The 17128-nt window shown below is 35.8% G+C and overlaps 1 protein-coding gene across 1 annotated transcript in view; it reads left to right on the top strand.

Annotated features, from left to right (window-relative positions):
- The first annotated feature begins 248 nt into the window (after positions 1–248).
- The window catches only part of LOC149788041 (uncharacterized), a 32998-nt gene continuing 16118 nt past the window's right edge, over positions 249–17128 (top strand). Inside the window, exons 1-3 of the mRNA XM_089975712.1 lie at positions 249–296; positions 11348–11732; positions 16985–17015. Of these exons, the coding sequence (XP_089831838.1) occupies positions 260–296; positions 11348–11732; positions 16985–17015 (453 nt within the window). The 5' untranslated portion in view covers positions 249–259. The remainder of the gene's footprint in view (positions 297–11347; positions 11733–16984; positions 17016–17128) is intronic.

Here is a 17128-nt window from a genome sequence, read left to right as displayed (position 1 = left end):
TGTTTAGCAAACTTTTGCACTAAAGTAGTGCAAGGAAACTTCATTGTAGCTGAATGCTTACATAAGTACATGTATTACATTGTACATGGAAACTTCATTGTAGCTGAATGCTTGCATAAGTACATGTATGACTTGTTTGATAGATGAGCTATTTATATATAGACCTTGGAGAAGGGAGAACATAGAAAATGGTTTACGGCCATATGTACATTTTATTTTATTGTGTTTTTTTTTTTTAAATTTCATTTCAGAGACCAGTATGGCTGATAAAGGAGGGACAGGAGCAAACATTTTTAGTAAGACATGCAAGGCTTTTCTTTCAGTTTGATAGTTTCTCCATCAAATACATTCCCCAATCACATTACATTAAGAATATTAGCCTGCTACCAGTCTTACTAAAAGACGAAAATTCATCTTTACCTATCTATATTAATAGACAAAGGGTAATAACTCTTGCCCATTACCTCCTTTTGATACCACCAGGTGTCATCAGATTTTAGCTTCGCTGCTGTACAGACTACATGTCATACAATTTATCCTCTGACAATCCAGCCCTTTTTGTGTTCCTATGAGCCCATCCAGTGTTCATTTTGGATTTATTATGCGGATTTATCGATATCCTGCAGGTTGTAGGCTTTGTTTTTTTTTAATTTCTTCGAATTATTTAGTGATTTGTCACTTCTCTGGACTTAGTCTTATAAGACCATCATCCCACCATGCTATTGTTGATCTTGTACAAAGTCATTATGAGCTAATGTACCTTTGAATTTATTCGCTTACTCCGTCCATTATGGAGCTCTTATTAGCGGAATTCTGAATTGCTGCTTGATAAGAATGCTTAGTTTATTCATCTTGCATGCTGTTTTGATAGTATTATAGTTTAATTATTAACTAAGCATTATGCATAAGTTTATAACAGGGCTATAGGTTTCCAATACAACACTTTCATTGATCTGTTAGTTACAACAGTGTTTTAGCGACACAGTAATTTCAACAAATTACTAGTTTTTTAATTTCGTTTGTATCTTTTTGTCTAATTTCAGCAGAATGTCAATCTAAATGATCAATATGCAACTTAAGAGCAAGGAAGTCTGGCAGTTTATACTATTAGCTAGTTAGTCACATAGTAATTTGCTAATCTACGCTTTGTTTTCTCGTGTTGTTTCAGGAGGAATATTTACTGTATGCATGACATGCACATTCACAGTGATCGTCTGTTCGGCATTGAAAGGAAGGAGAGATGGAATAAATCAAGAAAGTCAACCTATGGTTCATTGTTGGCAATACAGACTCATTGGATAGTTTTCCCCAGATTTAGGCAGCCCATGAGGCATAAGTCCCCCCACATGTCTGAGCATGGCCTTTGGGCCTGTAAGTCTGGGCGCATAGGTTCATGCCAGTTCTGTTGGATCCAGCTATTAATATTGTCATACCACTACTGACCATCCGGCAGTCACCGGCCATCCTGACATTGCCAGCAGTCCAGCCGACACTGGCAATCCAGCCAACACCAGCAATCCAGCAGACACTGGTAGTCCAGCCATCCCAGCATAGGGACCTTTTCTTTAAAATGGTCCAACCAAATAGTTTGTACAGGGAACTTAGTGATAGATCATCCATCTAGCCAAGCTGTTGGCATCTTATCATTACTATACTGGAGATTTCAGTGAGAAATCTGTCCATTCAACCCGGTCTTTGGTGAGGCTGATACTGGTGATCGCCAGACTGTTTGTATACTGCCAGCATCTGAGCTTACTACATGCCGTTCACACTCCATCCATTAGGTCTAATGCATGTTAAAACCACATCATAGGCAGCTGTCCAGCCGTTCCAACATGGAGTCCAGCCAACTATGATTTAAAGGCATTTTAATGACAGATCCATCCGTCTGTCCATTGTACTGTTCATGACATGCTCTTTCTATGACGGATTTCAGTGAGAAATCTGTCCAGCCAGTCCTTTGGAGTCACCGGTACTGGTGATAGCCTAAAATGTCTTCTATACCACTAGCTTCCAGGCTGACCATTCACCAGGCAAACCAGCCAGCATTGAATTCATATGTTCACTGCTTGTCCACAAGGGAGAGCTGGTGAAGTTTTACTGTGGATGGAACTTAGTCTTCATACCACCTGGTATGTCTTCTCTAGTGCTGTAAGTAGACCCAGTTGGGCCTCGATGCACAGTGCGTGCATTTGAACTCCTTCAAATCCACCATGGAATGGTCTGAAGTTAGCTTTGAAGCCGGCATTGTGGGAAAATTTCTTTGTCAGATGTTGACTACTTTCAGTATACCCCCACCTTTACTCCTGCTTTAAAGAATCTTTAGATCTCGTTGAGGAGGAAGAAATGGGATTTATGGTGACAGACACCTTCAGAACTGATTGCCCTGCACTTGACAAGAATGTAGTTCATATGTACACTCATCTGGGTTTTTTTCGGCCATACAACTCTGCTCCATGCCCATCACAGCTGGGTATGAATGTCGTTGCAGACACCTGGCAGCAGCCATGCTTGGGAAGTGATGGCCAGGATTGCTAGGGTCATTGAACAGGGCTGCTCACAACACCATGGCTAACTCTTTGACGGGTTTGGCTAGTCTGCTCTTGATATGACGTGTTGCTCATGTGTGATCCACATCACTCCAACCTTTTCATACCCTCCCTTTCCGGATGACCCTCTTCAGGTCACTGTTGCTTTGAAGGAAGAATAGAGAAATATCAGAGGCAGGGAGCTCAGGAACTGCCCCTCCATCTCACCGCTCAATCCACATTAGTGCTTGGAACCACTCAGTCCCCTTCATTGTGGGGGGATGTTCAGCAGCCTCAAGACAGGGAATCTTCCTAGTCACATGTGCACTAACATCAGTCTTTAGGTTGAAGTCATACAGTGGTGGTATGTAACAGATTTTGGAACTCACTGGACCTCCCTATTCCCATGGAGGGGTGAGGGGGTGGCTGATCCAGGTCATTTGGAGGTTCTTCAGGTTTAGTTCATGAAAAATCCCCTCTCCCCTCTTTATGAATACACTGTCAGATTGAGAGATGGATGCCTTACTACAACAGAAGATAGCCACTCATCAAACAAAAAAAAAAGGAAAAAAGGGTGCATTAGCTTGCACAATGGCAACAAACCCCAGCATTTGATTCAAGGCTGTTTCCTTTTCAGAATACAAACAGCAGGTTGAGGCCCACCATCAACTGGAGTCGCCTCATGCATTTCAAGGTGGAGATGGTGAGGTGAATCTGCCTTTACATCAGATGGGGTGAGTATGCCATCAGTCTCGATCTCATATGCATACTTTCATGTCCCTATCCACGCCATCTCAAGTTTCTTTGTTTCACTTACTGCCACAGGGTTTATCGATTCACTGTTCTTCCCTTTGGCCTCAGCACTATTCCCTGGGCTTTAACTTGGACTATGGATTGTGTCATCTCTCTGTTCTTGTAATTCAGTTCTATCTGGTGTCTCAGTAGCAACTACAGAAACTTAAATAAGTTCAAAATACAGATGCTGCGATCATCCTTAGAGTATGAAGAACTGAGCACACCATTCCCCTGCTCAGTAACAGTTTACTGGCTACACATTCCATCCAGAATCAAACTTAAAATTGTTTACTATGCTACATTTTATTAACTGGCTCCAGTCCAATATACCTATTTGACCTCACCCATGAGTACCCCCATCTAGAAAATTGTGTTCCTCTTCTGACACTCACATGCTTATTGCTCCCACTATTAAAATAAAGTTATATAGATAATGTTCTTTGTGTGCCAGGGCCCAGCTTCGTGGAATGAATTGCCCATATGTCTCTGACACAAGGACTGTGATCTCAGTGATGAGTGCTCTTAAAAATTGCTTATTTTTTACTGCAAGAACAGACTTAAAGACTTAATAAAGTTTACTTCCTTAATTATTGTCATAATTTTTTTATTTTAAATTCATCTTGTTTGTTTTTGTAATCTTGTAGTTCTATATGCTTTTATGTGTTATCTAATATTGTAAAGCACTTAGAGCTTCTAAAGATTAGGTGCTGTACTAAGTCCTCATTGTTATTATTATTATTATTATTATTATTATATCAATAAACAATCCTGAAGAAAGATATTAATTTTACAGACAAGATATTTGGGGAAAATAATTTTCATTAGTATGTAAATTGCTGTCAGTGATATTTTTGTATGTATCAGTTTTCTTGCCTTTGTAAAACAAGGCAGTTTGTGGGTACTCAAATTGATAGATTTGTGAAATATCTAAAATAAAGAATACAAAAGAATAAAACTGCCAACAGCAAATGGTGGTGCCATGAATGTTGTAAACAATACCACATGTATGAGCACAAATCAGACACCTGTCAGGATCATTCACTTAAACTGTCTTTTCATCCAAGTGCTCAACAATGGAAGGAGTTGACATCGATGCAGGCAACAACATTAAGTCAATCGGGTTTTAAGCACATGTGTGCTTCCTCTTACATAAACTCTCCATAAAATTGCACCATTGGTACTTTTAGATGATCGTGGCATTAACACAGAAGCTTAGAGATGTTTCTCTATCCCACCAGTATAAAAAACTTTGTTAAAAAATGTCTCAGTGAACTTGATACCAAGAAAGCTACAGGACTTGATCAGATTGGTCCACGACTCATTAAATCTTCTGCCTATGCTATTGTAGATAGCATAACATTCATAATTTAAGTATTGCAACTTCATCTGTCCCCAAAATATAGAAAACTGCATAGGTAACTCCTATTCACAAATCTGGTTCTAAGGATACTGCTGATGACTACTGGCCAATCTCAAAACTACCAAACTTGTCAAAATTGATTGAAAAACATGTCCATGACTCATTCATGTCATTTTTAACCAAACACTTGCTGTTACACCCTAATCAATTAGGCTTTAGACAGAACCATTCCTGTGAGACTGCCTTGATCTCCCTAACTGATAAATGGCTTCAAGCACTTGACCAAGGTAGAATAATAGGATCTGTATTTGTAGATTTCAGGAAAGCTTTTGACATGGTGGATCATGAAATCCTTTTGAAGAAACTGAAAATCTACCAGTGTGATGAAAGAACAATTAGATGGTTTACTTCTTACTTAAGTGAGAGAACACAACATGTTTACATAAATAATGTTCTGTCTATACCTGGAACAATTAGACTATCCATTTTATTTATGAATGACCTACCACTTTTAAAAAGATACTCAATATCATCTACAGATCTCTATGCAGATGACACAACATTGTCAGACATCTAAAACACAAAGCATGAACTCAAAATTTCTTTACAGAATGCCCTAAACAAACTGGAAAACTGGTGCACATGCAATGGCATGGTGGTGTATACTTGTAAAACTAAAATATTACTTATCTCAACATGGCAAAAAGGACAAATCTTGATAGTGAGGAACTATGTCTGACATGGAAGGATACAGATTTGCAAATGGTCCGTCATGATAGACTACTTGGTCTTCTGGTAGATAATAACCTATCATGGACTGAACATATCAAACATATCAGTAAAAAAAATGTCAATTCAAGTTTATGTCTTCTCAGTAGGATAAGACATTTTCTCCCTGAAAGGTACAGAAAGCTATTTTATAACAGTTACATACAACCCTATTTAGACTACTTAACACAATATGGGGTAATTCAAATGACAAAAACATAGCAAAATTAGCTGGAACATCTTTGAAAAAGAGCATTCGGGCTAATATCAATCCAGAAAGAAAGCAAGGAAAATTTAGCTGATAGGTTAAAAATATTACCAATTAAAGACCGAATCTGTTTGAGAAAAGCCAGATTAATGTACAGGATATCTCATAATAGTGCTCCTGAATATTTACAATCACTATTCCAGTATAGGCTACCTGGTAATACTCCCCTCCTGCGATCCATGTCTACCAAACAGTATAAAATTCCCAAACCAAATAAGGAGTTATTTTAGAAAAAGTTTCCAATGCTCTGGAACTCTGCTCTGGAATAGTATTCCAGTTGAGATTAGAAATGCCCACTCTGTTTCCTTCTTCCAAACCCAATATATCCAGTGGTTTCAGAGATGCAGCTTAAATAAATTCCTTTGTATGAGGGCCTCAAGGTAGATTAGGTTTAGCTAATTGTGTTACCCTCTTTAAATAAGGTCATTATTATTATTATTATTAAGAGGAGTAAAATTCAGTTTAGATCCCTGATTTTGGATATTGGGATCATTTCACGTGTGAATCAAACATGTGACTAGATGCCCTTTCTCATGGCAGTTAGCAGATAGTGGCAATTATAATTTGATGTGTTCAGAGCATATCAGACTGTGAAGATGATAGCTAAGTTGAAGGACAATTGTAGGAATCGTTCATTTGTTTGAGCCTGCCTCATGTACAGACGAATATCAATCACTAGATTTTACTGTAAATAAAGATTACGAAGTGTTATTAAAATACATTTCCACAACTGCAGGTATGCTAAACAGCTCAGTCAAGCCAAGTCTTGATGAATATCAAGCTAATTTGTGATGAATGAAAATTGCGGCTCTTGCCTAAATGTGTAAAAGAACAGACCTAGCTTTAAGAAAACTGGACTTGTTTTATTCAACAATTTTCTGGATCATTTACCTGATAACATTTTTGTGGACCAGGAGACTTGATTTGATAATGTTGATTTCAATGTTTTGTATCAGAAAATCGTGAAGTCTGTGCTTCACTACTCTGCTATTGTTAGTTAACATGCGTAGCGTTTCATCGGTAATTGTGCTTCAAACAACAGTTTTAATATTTAGTATTGTTGTTCATTTGATTAAATGTCCAGGGATAAAATGAGACATGCTTCAGGAGAATTTAAATTTGTCAACAACAGTTTGAATTTAATGAAGGATCGATTTTAATATTAGTATTAAATTTCAGTAATACTGGCTTGTGGAAACTTAATGTTTTTTCTCATTTCTTTCTGTCTTTACTCATTACACCATGCAGCCACCAGATTTGTACATACGTATGCTGTGAAACAATACATAATGCTTTATAATTCTTTCTTTTTTAAAGGGTTAAAATAAGACAAAACACACGTGAAAGCTAATATTTTATGGCCACATTATACTAAAGATGTAAATTTATCGAAAAGATTTTTTGGGCGATATGAATGTATGAGTATGAAGCAAAAAAGGGGAGTGGGCTTTTGCATCACCTGATGGCAAATTTTTCATTGGGTGTTTAAATTTGTGGTTTGGTGCAACAACAAAATTGGTGGAAATTGGTACCTTATAAAAAATTTGTGAAACCACAATATCCAGACTGGGGGAAACAAAATTGCCAAAGAACACACTACAATAGCTTCTTCTGAGCTGAACTGACGGCTGCCAGGATTAAACTCACATCCTTTTGGTCACAAATACAAAACCTTGAAACCACTGAGCTACTGCTGCTCCTATCAAATGTGGCCACCATTAATAAAACTGAAAAATCTTTAAGTAGCTCTTCCTGAAAAAATCGCTGATAAGAATTTGACAGAAAGCTTTTTGTCCTTTAGGCTCATGTCCTTTCATTTTTCATTATTAATGCTAATTTGCCATAAGGAATGGGCATTGTTCCTAAAAATAGTCCAATAAACAAATTGTCCAAAAACCCTGAATAGAATTTGACAATTTAAGAGAAAGTGTTTTGGAATAAAGCCCTTTCAAATGTATACAGTAGATACAATCTTCCATCAAATATGGCTACTTCCTAAAAAATAAAACAAAACTTTAAAAAAATTATTTTCAGAAACTGCTGTAACAGAATTTGATAACATTGGTCAGGAAAAGGGATTTACAAATTGTATAAAACTGGTCAGGCTGACGAGAATTTAACTTAACCTTGGAAATTTGAACTTGTTTCAAACAATATTGCAACATGATTAAAGCAAGATGAAATAAAATATGGGATATTTTATGAAAATTGCATTATATTTATTTAAACTTTTGTTTTCGTTTTATCATTGTTGGCACCTTGGAACCATATGCTGATAATTAATATTGTCAGGAAATATATCTGTAAATAGTGCATATTGAAAAATATGTAGATTGTAATGAGTTAGAATGCAGATATAGTTAGAAGAGCAAAAGCAGACATATATTTGTATATAAATGGATAGATTGAAAGGTGTTGGATGTTGCTAGATTTTTCAGTAATAGAGAGAGAGAATGAAAGCTAGACTTTTATCATTTTACTTAACAGTTACCATCAAGTCATATTGAAATCAGTGACATGCATGACAAGGCAACTTAAGAGAATGATTTGATAAAAGTTTTTGTCAATTTAATTGTATGCCAAGAAGTAAGTATGTAAGTCCTCTGTAATTATCACATAAACAACAACAGATCTTAAATGCTACTTGTGTGTGCTACATTTTTGTAACATCAATCACACTTGGAACGATATCCTTCAAGTGCATGCTAATTGTTTGAAACAAGTGCCTTTTGTTTACAAACATGTCAGAGAAATCTCATGAGTTGTATCATTGCCAATTAACACCTGTTCACATTAAAATTGGCTACATGCATCAAAACAAGTCAAATATTCACAGATGGCAGTTGAAGTAAGTAGATCATGGATACATACAAATATCCTGATCAAAATGTAGTTGACTAGTTAAAATAGAAATATTTACTTTTTATTTGTCAAAATATGCTTTAAATAGTAAATATTCACATTATTTGTATGTCTGTGGAAGAAAATGCAATACTGACCTTGATATTGACAGTGATGATTTTTGTCCTTCTGTTTTGAAGTGGAATTACACAGTTCTAATGGCCTGAATCTGATTTTCCTCAATATGGTCCATTTTTTTCTATCATCTTTGAAACTGGTTTTAGTATTACAGTTTGTTTGGACCCATTCTACAATATTTTAAAGTTCTGTATAAAGACAATTCTTTGAATAATAATCATTCTGTATGTTATTTAATAGATGGTTGTTGTAAAGGGTACTCTGATTGGTCAAAAGGTTTTATTCATCCAATGAATTTTTGTGTAATGGAAACTGATGGAATTAAGCATGCTTGTCAAACATAGCATTTCCAATTATTGATAGAGACACGACAAATATTTTGGATAAAGGCTTGAAAAGTATGTGGAAGTTGAAATGGGTTGAATGCAAAATCTGTAGTAGTGTAGTTGGTAAATTTGTATATAAAAAACCCTGAATAATAGAGGATTTGCATTTTGTGATCTCTGACAGAAAGATTTGAACTACTAATGCCATCTCTAGCATCTAACGTGTTAAATGATGAGTTGGACTAGTATGATTTGGAAGTTAGAGGATTCCAAATTGATTCTTTTCCAGACTTTGAGAAGGGACAATGTATAAATCCCTGGTGGGGAAGTGATACTGTTGCCTGTACGATACCCTTGTCTATCAAAGATGGTCGTGCCTTTACTGAGTCATTTTCATGACCCACAAGCAGAGCCATGTGCATCCTTGAATGTCATTAATTATATTATTGATTCCAAATCAGGGAGGGTGGACATAGAAATCTACAAATTAGTACAGACCATCATATATGGTCTAAAGGCATAATGAAAAGTGCAATACAGTATTTTCAAAAGATGATTTCTTACATGAGATTGCAGCTGCAACTTATGCGAACTACATGTAGACAACAAGGAGAAGCAATTTTTAAAAAACTAAAAAAAAACTCTTGTTGAAAATAAAAAGAAAATCATTGAGCACCGAGCTTACAAAATCAGTGGCTACAGAAAGGAAATCATGAAGAAATCATTGTCAGTGCAAGATTAGCACATCAGGTGTTATCAGTAATTTGTGTGGACTGGGAGGAAAAAATAGGCAAATTTATTTGAATAGTTTTCATATGGTTAATTTATATAATTGAAAACATTCAACCATGAAAGAAAATGACTTGGGTAGTTGGATTTATAAATTCTGAAGGAGGCATTCTGGCAAGAATACCATGATCTGCCATTAAATTGGGCCTCACAAATGATACATCTTGTCTTCCATGATCTGTCGTCAAATAGGGCTTCACAAATGATACATGTCTTATCTTCCATGATCTTCCATCAAATTGGGCCTCACAAATGATACATGTCTAATCTTCCATGATCTGCCATCAAATAGGGCCTCACAAATGATACATGTCTAATATTCCATGATCTACCATCAAGTTGGGCCTCACAAATGATACATGTCTAATCTTCCATGATCTGCCATCACATTGGGCCTCACAAATGATACATGTCTAATATTCCATGATCTACCATCAAGTTAGGCCTCACAAATGATACAGCTTTCATGATCTGCCATCACATTGGGTTTCACAAATGATACATGTCTAATCTTCCATGATCTGCCATCAAATAGGGCCTCACAAATGATACATGTCTAATATTCCATGATCTACCATCAAGTTGGGCCTCACAAATGATACATGTCTAATCTTCCATGATCTGCCATCAAATAGGGCCTCACAAATGATACATGTCTAATATTCCATGATCTACCATCAAGCTGGGCCTCACAAATGATACATGTCTAATCTTCCATGATCTGCCATCACATTGGGCCTCACAAATGATACATGTCTAATATTCCATGATCTACCATCAAGTTAGGCCTCACAAATGATACATGTCTAATCTTCTATGATCTGCGATCAAGTTGGGCCTCACAAATGATATATGTCTAATCTTCCATATTGTCTTTGTTCCATAATATAGAGAAATCCTTAAACACCAACATAAACTGACCACATTTAACAGAAATCATGCAGACTTGTTTATTAGCCAAGTGCCCCTGCATTTGTCTTTTTGTCCCCTCAGTTGTATCTGCTTCATTTGTTTGTGCACGATCATTTGTATATTCATTAGTTCATTACATCATCAAAATCTTTGACCAAATTTCACCTCTGCTAAAATGGGTATGTGGATTCATCTCAGGAAGATGTGACTAGGTTATAATAAAATTGTGTCCGTGTATTCAAATTTTCATGCTTGTGTGACTTAAGTGATTTATTTTTAACAGCCTTAATATCTTAGAATCTTGTTTCACATACACTTGTGATAGTTGCTACGTGGATGCATGTCAACAAGTCACTTGACCATACCAAAACTTGGTCACTTTGACCTAATTTTATCAATGTATGGTTATTGATAACAAAAAAGATTGTCCTAAACATCGTGCTCCATGGTATTGAAAACTACACCAATTTAAGAACTCTGCTTTTGAGTGTACTTTATCTGAATTCCAAGATCTTGTACCATCTATGTAAAACTAAAGTGAATCTATTATTATTGAGGGCACTATTCATTTATGGACAATTAAAATCACATCTGATTTTTTTGTACTGCTCTTATTTTCTAGAACTGACTGTGAAGGTGGACCTTCTGACTAAAAGTAAGGTGAATGAGAATGGTATCGAAGAATTACAGAAGATCTTTCAGAGAGAGATTTCTCATTTGCGCCAGTACCTTGAAGGCCACTCTAAGCTATTGTCACAATATGTTCATAGTGTGGCAAAGGAAAAGAAGAAATGCCAGTTGGAGTTTGAATTTTGGTTGAGGAGTGCCACGGAATTGGAACAGTTGAACAAGGCAACAAAGGATAATAGTCTTGCAAATGCCCTTTCAGAATTTTCTGACAAGAAAGGACTGCATGTAGATATTGGACTAAGTTCAGAACACCTTTGCTTCAAGTGTAAAATAGAGAAAAAGCACTACTTGGAGGGACTTGGTCACTTTATGGAAGAGTAAGTATTTCATAGTACTAATAGATGATACATGTTTTTTTCTTTCTTTCTAACTTCAAATATTTCCCTGATCAAAAGTTAAACTTTTGAAACCTGTGGATTCAGATTGTTTCCTGAATGCAGGGATGGTATTAAGCCCCGTGTCCATATCTTAAGTGGTCTTTCAGTCCTTATTGAACCTTTATATTGACTACTAAATGCTTAAAATGTGTCCCTAAAGTGCAGGTTTCCAGCTGGAGAGGATGCACATTTTTGTGCTTGTCATTTGTCAGTAATGCATCCAATGAGAAGTTTCTTTTTAGTAGACACCTTCATCACTTGACCTTTTAAGATGATAAGACAGTTTTGTACTGCATTCACTCTTTGACAGTTTGTAAAGAAACTAGAAAACCATTAATCAAAGGAGATGATTGCATTAGCAGTTGGGAATTCATTCTGTGGTGAAAGAGTTTTCTTTCAGCATTCGCTTTAGATTTAGATGAGATATATAGCAAATGAAGATCAATACTGGAAGCAGCAGGAAAATCTTAAATTACTGTTCATGCCTGGAACACAGCAATGTTTTCCAATGATACACTGATTCATTAGACCCTGACTGGCCTGGGCAGTTATTATATCAGTGACCCTTTAATTCACAAGTCTGACACTCCTCCATTTGCAGAGATGCTAGGGTGTACGATTGTGCAAATTCTGTAAGATTTGTATGAATTTGTGCATTTGGAGAGCAGTGATACATGAAAACTCTGGTAAATTAATTTCAAGTCACACATGTGAAAATGTACTCTGTACAGTATATTGGCTGATGATAATGATGATGTTTTAGATTTCTAAAGTTATGAAGTATATCCAATTATTGGAGCTGGGAAATTGTTATTGGAGACACAAGTGAGTGATCTTGAGACTGAAAATTGTGTTAAATATTAGTCTAATGTACATGCTAGATGGACAAAACTGAACGGTATGCCAGTAACCCACCTCATAAGCGGAATTTCAAAATTAAATATAAAATGCCTAATCAAAATATAATTTAAAAGTAGAGTGTAATTTACATTTCTTTTTCTCAATTTAGCCCTGTGTGATTGTGAGCTTCAGAACTAAAGAGTTTTATATGAGTTAAGATAAACTGAATAAATAAAAATAAAAAACTGAAAATAAGAAGTTACATAATTATTTGATCAAAATATCTCAGTCTGAACAAGTGAACTGTGCATTGATGGACTTAAAATCCTAATAAAGCATTATGGAACAGATAAGAAGTCTGACATAGTAGTCAGTAAAGCACCGATTTGAGAAATTGAAACTTTGGCAGAGCTTATGTTAGAGAAAAATCTTATTTTGGAGCAGAAGTAACCAAAAAATAATACCTGTTTTCTCTCGAAAATTGTACACAACAATCATAAAGAACAATTTCCCAACTTATTCAAGCTGGCTAAGCTAGCTACGTATATGCCCAATCAGACAGCAGATTGTGAAAGGATGGTTCTCAGCAAAGAACAATATTCAAAGATAAGGAGCAGATTACTCTCAGAAATAAGCAAGTTCAGCTTAAAATTTGTACAACTAAATGTGACATTTTTTTTAAAGATTTGATTTCAATAGAACTCTGACAGAGTAGCTCAGGAAGTAAGGCGGTGAATATTGAAGTGTTAGGTAATATTGAACTATGGCTGCTTCCTCCTGCCCATCCATTTTACTTCTTGCTCCCATATTTTAGAGACATAGGGGGAGCTAACCTACATTAGATAATATTCTGGCCATCTGAGCTAACATGGCTCCTTACAGTAAGGAGGGTAAGAGTGCTAACTGCTTGGAAAATATTATTTATTGCATATGTGTCGATTATTTAGATTAAGTAAAGTTAAAATTGTTAGCTCTCTTGATCATTAGGCTAAGTTGGTTTATGATATGGCCTTACACTGTCTTTCATGTAGCCATCAATGTCTGCTACTGATTTCAAGTTCTTCAGGCTTTTTGTACTGGACCAATCTTAGCTGAATATGGCAGGGAGGGCCTTTCAAGTTGGTACAATTGGTTCCAATCTACCTTCAGATATTTCTTCAAATGGATTCACTGTTACTAAAAATTGAAAACCATTTCTCAACTTCTTCTCAAAAACTGCTCAACAAAATTTAACCAGATTTGATGAGAAACATCTTGGCAAAGGGCCTTTTATATTCTTGCACAAATAATACTAATCCATCATTAAATATGGCAGCTGGTTTTAAAAGAAAAAGTAGTGAACAACGTTTTCTCAAAAATCTGCTTACTGGTAACAATAGGTTTGTGTGTGATTTAGATTTTTAATGTAGCTTTAACAATTTTTCAGTCATATCGCTATGATGTCTGCAATATGACAGTTCATAGTGATGTCTAGCACTGGGGCATCATTACGCAGACATGTAGTATGATGTGCCACCCAGTCACATTATCCTGACACCAGGCCAACCAGTCCTAACACTAACCTCTTAATGCTGAGTGCCAAGCGAGGCAGCTGTTAGTACCATTTTTGTAAGTCTTTGGTATGACTCAGCCACGGTTCAAACCCGTAACCTCCCGCATCTGAGGCAGATGCTCTAACCACTAGGCCACTGGAATGGTGGTAACAATATGTGACCAAATGTGACAGAAGCATCTTGGCATAAGGTCTTTTAAGCTTGTACAAATGATTGCAGTCTTTCCTTTGATATGGCCACCATTACTAAAAATAAACAAAACATAAAATGGCTCTTCTAAAAAAATTGTTAGCAGAATTTGATCGAATTTTGCAGAGAATGGATGAAGTCATTTCAAGCTTGTACAAAGATAGCTGTCTGCCACAAATACGGACACCATTGCGGAAAAAGACAAGCCTTTACAAAACTTTTTTTTATCTGCAAATCAGAATTTGACAGAAAGCATCTTTGTATGAAGGCCTTTTAAGTATTGTAGATCTTAACTGTCTTGTGTAGCTGTTACTAAAAAGAGAAAAACATTTTAATGTCTTCACAAAATCTGCTCAGCAGAATTTGATAAATTTGGCAGAGAGTATCATGGTTTGAAGGTCAGATGATGCTGATCTTTCATCAGATGTGACTGAAGATAGTAGAAAACTTGTAGTAAAATTTGTTATGCCCCTGTCATATCTATTGTAGTGACATATAGTGTTGCCTTATGTCTGTCTGTCACATTATGTCATGTCATGTCGCATCAGATCACAGTTTGTTTTTCCACTTAATATCCTTTGATAGACTTTGTGTATTTAACCCTTTACCTCATAGGGCATAGTTACAAAGTGCAGCGCGCTATAAATAGAACACCTGTTACCTATTCAACTCCATACGCATAGGCCTGCCTGTTAATTCTTAAGCAATGTAGTGTATGCGTTTAACAGCAATTTAACCATTTTACATTTTTGGTACACATCTATTATGTGTGGAAAAATTTAAGAGTAAAGTCCGATTGTTATAGTTGTGTAATTATTTTTCACGGAAGAATTTTTTATGTGCTTTAAAATCTTGAGAGAACTCGTTCACCGTCATGTCAGTGAGGCCGCGTGACCAACCGTAGCTGCCATTTCTCATACTCGAAATTTACAAGTTTTTCATCTGCGTCTACATAACTAAGTCATCTGAATTGATAATTTATAAAAACTAATTGCTGCCTACATCAATATCAGAGCCTTTACCTAAGTTATGGAATCTTTCATAGTTGTGATTCTAATCGTGAAAACTTCGTAAGTAGTGAATGAAATCTGCGACCGCCATTTTGGAGAGTGGAGATTACAACCAAGTTACTTTAAATAGCAGACATCGACCAGTGCATAAACAGTGACCACATGATCTGACGTAATTGTCATTCGCAGAAATGAATGTAGTATCTAATAGAGGGTTTTCTCCAAAGGTGACGCTACGAAAACTGGCTTAAAATGGCTGATGTTTACAGCAGTCGTTAAAAGGCACTTCCATGCAAATGGAGTAGAGGCATCAGAAGATGCTTGCATGAGGTAAAGGGTTAAGTCAAATATAGTATAAATCTTTACGTTACTTTGATCATGTTTAATTTTCATCATTCAGCAGCAAAATTATATGGATTTATGCATCCTGTAGGATCTTTGCCCTTCAATTTCATTTCCAACAAATAACATTTAATAACCTAATGGATTATAATAAAATTTGGTATGAGACTAAAGATTAAAAAGATCTAGGTCAGGTTTGATATTCATTGTTTTCTGACTAAAGTTTACTTACTTATGGCCCTGTTTGACTTTGCCATTCAGTTTTGTTTGCACCAATTAACATTAATTATTGTTTGGAAATGCTGTTGTTGTTGTTGTTGTAGGGTTTAATGCCATTTTTCAACACACGATAGGCTATGCATGGCGGCCAGTATTAATGGTAGAGGAAGAACCCGGGAAATCCCCGGGAAGAACCACCGACCCACGATAAGCTACCAGCAAGCTTTCTCACATACCCACATTGGCCAAATCCTAGATTCGAACCCACGCAGACAGAGGTGAGATGGCAGTGATCAATAACGGAGAGCGCTTTAGACCACTCGGCGTTTGGAAATGCAAAGATCCCTTATCAAACCCTCCTCCAATTTCCTATTTTAAAAATAGTTATCTTGGGGGAGCTTTATTTTCTACAGGATATATGGCAAATGAACAACAAATTTAGAACCCAATATTAGGAGAAAACTTTTTTAAGACATGCTTTTCTCCCACTCCATTGCAGTTTGAATCATTTTTCCATGGCTAAAGGTTTTGAAATGTTACATTTATATAATACCATCTCGTAAAAGAGTTGGACTGCATTCTCATAGCTAACTGTATGCTCAAGGATATTTAATAAACCAGTTTCTGACTTGAATTAAAGTTTGTTGCACCATAAGTATAACATATTCTAAAGTTTGATATACAATAACAACACAAATCTAGTTTAAAAGGATTTTCCTTACAACTGATTAGATGCAAAATAGTTTTTCTGAAGCATTCATCAAATTTTTCATTTGGATAATGAAAATAAGTTAAACAGTGATTTGAAAAGTATTTTTCATCAGCTAAAATCCTTTTTAATGTAAGGTTGGATTGTATACGGATGATTTAATGCTAAGTTTGATTATCCTTGTAATAAGTAAATTGTCTTGTCCAGTAATGAATGCTAAATTTCATTATTAACATGATAAAATAATCAATACTAAAACAATATTTCATATGCAAATGGCAGCTATAATCAGTGATTGAAGTTCTAATATTGTTATGCCTTTTCTTTCAGTTCAAGTGAGTCTGATGATGAAGATGCGGCAGTAAGTTGCTATTACATCTACTTCGTAAAATCAATACCTTAAATTAATTTCTTGATCTTTAGGAGAAAATAACGTAAATAGTTTCTATTACAATTCATTTTTAGTTTTGCCTG

Source organism: Sinohyriopsis cumingii, chromosome 11, assembly GCF_028554795.1.
Source record: "Sinohyriopsis cumingii isolate HCF-2022 chromosome 11, ASM2855479v2, whole genome shotgun sequence".
NCBI lineage: Eukaryota > Metazoa > Mollusca > Bivalvia > Unionida > Unionidae > Sinohyriopsis > Sinohyriopsis cumingii.
This window is presented reverse-complemented; position numbering and strand designations above follow the sequence as displayed.